The 1,258-nt window shown below is 39.4% G+C and overlaps 1 protein-coding gene across 1 annotated transcript in view; it reads right to left on the bottom strand.

The window, feature by feature from the left end:
- Positions 1-919, bottom strand: part of kdr (kinase insert domain receptor (a type III receptor tyrosine kinase)) — a gene marked incomplete at its 5' end in the record, with an annotated part of 24,127 nt that extends 23,208 nt beyond the window's left edge. The window contains 2 exon segments of the mRNA XM_014031618.1: positions 557-682; positions 773-919. Of these exon segments, the coding sequence (XP_013887072.1) occupies positions 557-682; positions 773-919 (273 nt within the window).
- Positions 920-1,258: the final 339 nt, after the last annotated feature.

Below are 1,258 nucleotides of genomic sequence, written 5' to 3' on the forward strand. Positions count from 1 at the left end.
GGACAGGGAGTGGGTCGACATTAAACAGAGACTCGTGTTTGCTTTAATATGGGGAAAACAAATGTTTGTGTGTCAGAGTTAATATTGTTCAATTAAAACAAATCAAATAGTGAATCTCACAGAAAGACTCACAGCCTGTGCGTGCCATGGTGTGCGCCCGTGGCAGCACTAGAGGTTTGGTCAMATGCGCAAAGTTGGAGATATCTGTTTGATAACACTCTGAACACAAGTATTTAATATAAAGTTAAGTTTTAGAGACCAAAGTCTCAGGAAGTTGCTTTTGCAGAGTGTCTGTTTCGCCTGGCCTCACTGAAAGTCCCACCCTGCTCTGATTGGACAAAACTGCTCTGGGCTTTGTTTGAGCATTCGTTTAATGCTGAATCATTRGACCAGGCGTTTTAACAAGACTGCAACAGTTTTCCTTTTTCCGTTACAGATTTTTTTCTTCGTTCTGGCCACATTCAAAATGAAGGAAATCCAGCGTTGCGACGGAGAACTGTARGTATAGACGAGTCCAACAGAAGATTCAACATTTGTTGACGGTTTWATTACCGACCTTCAACAGTCAGATAGGCCCATGAAGAGTCGCAGCCGTGGCTGTTACATGCAGTGCAGGTGTACAGACCACTATCCTCCTTCTTCACACGCTGAATTGTCAGGTTGTGCTGGTTCAGAATCACACCTGAAGGAAGCCATTTTGTAGATTTTATTTAAAACGTGTTTTAACCTTTAAAATGAGTCAGACTGCAGTCTAAATATGTGAGTGTYCCACCTGATCCCTTCTCCATTGTTTGGTTGTTTTTGGTCCACACCACTGTTGGGTTTGGTGTCCCAACAGCATCACATTGGAGGGTGACAGTCGCACTCATGTTGACTTTCTGGTTGGTGAAATTATTACGAATCTTCGCAGCCTCAAGATCTAATGTCAAAAACATCAAAGAATTATGTAAAGCACAACTGAAAGATTTGAGCTGCGATAGGTCATTTGAAATTTTCAGGCGATTGAAGTGCACTGGCTGCATTTTAAAAGACAAAATACATTTTTTAAAGGGATCCCCGATTAGTTGTAACATTAAACTTTAGTTAATAAACATATATTTTAACTGTAAAATAAAGACTGTAAAAATACTGTAGGATGTTTAGTTTTTATAATTTTAAACTAAAAGTTTAAAAAATTTATTACACAGACAAGGCCATTTTATTTACACACAAATCATTCTGGGTAAATGATGACATGGATAGGTCCTCGGTGTGAGGC

Source organism: Austrofundulus limnaeus, unplaced genomic scaffold (genome assembly GCF_001266775.1).
Source record: "Austrofundulus limnaeus strain Quisiro unplaced genomic scaffold, Austrofundulus_limnaeus-1.0 Scaffold1283, whole genome shotgun sequence".
In the NCBI taxonomy this organism is placed as follows: Eukaryota; Metazoa; Chordata; class Actinopteri; order Cyprinodontiformes; family Rivulidae; genus Austrofundulus; species Austrofundulus limnaeus.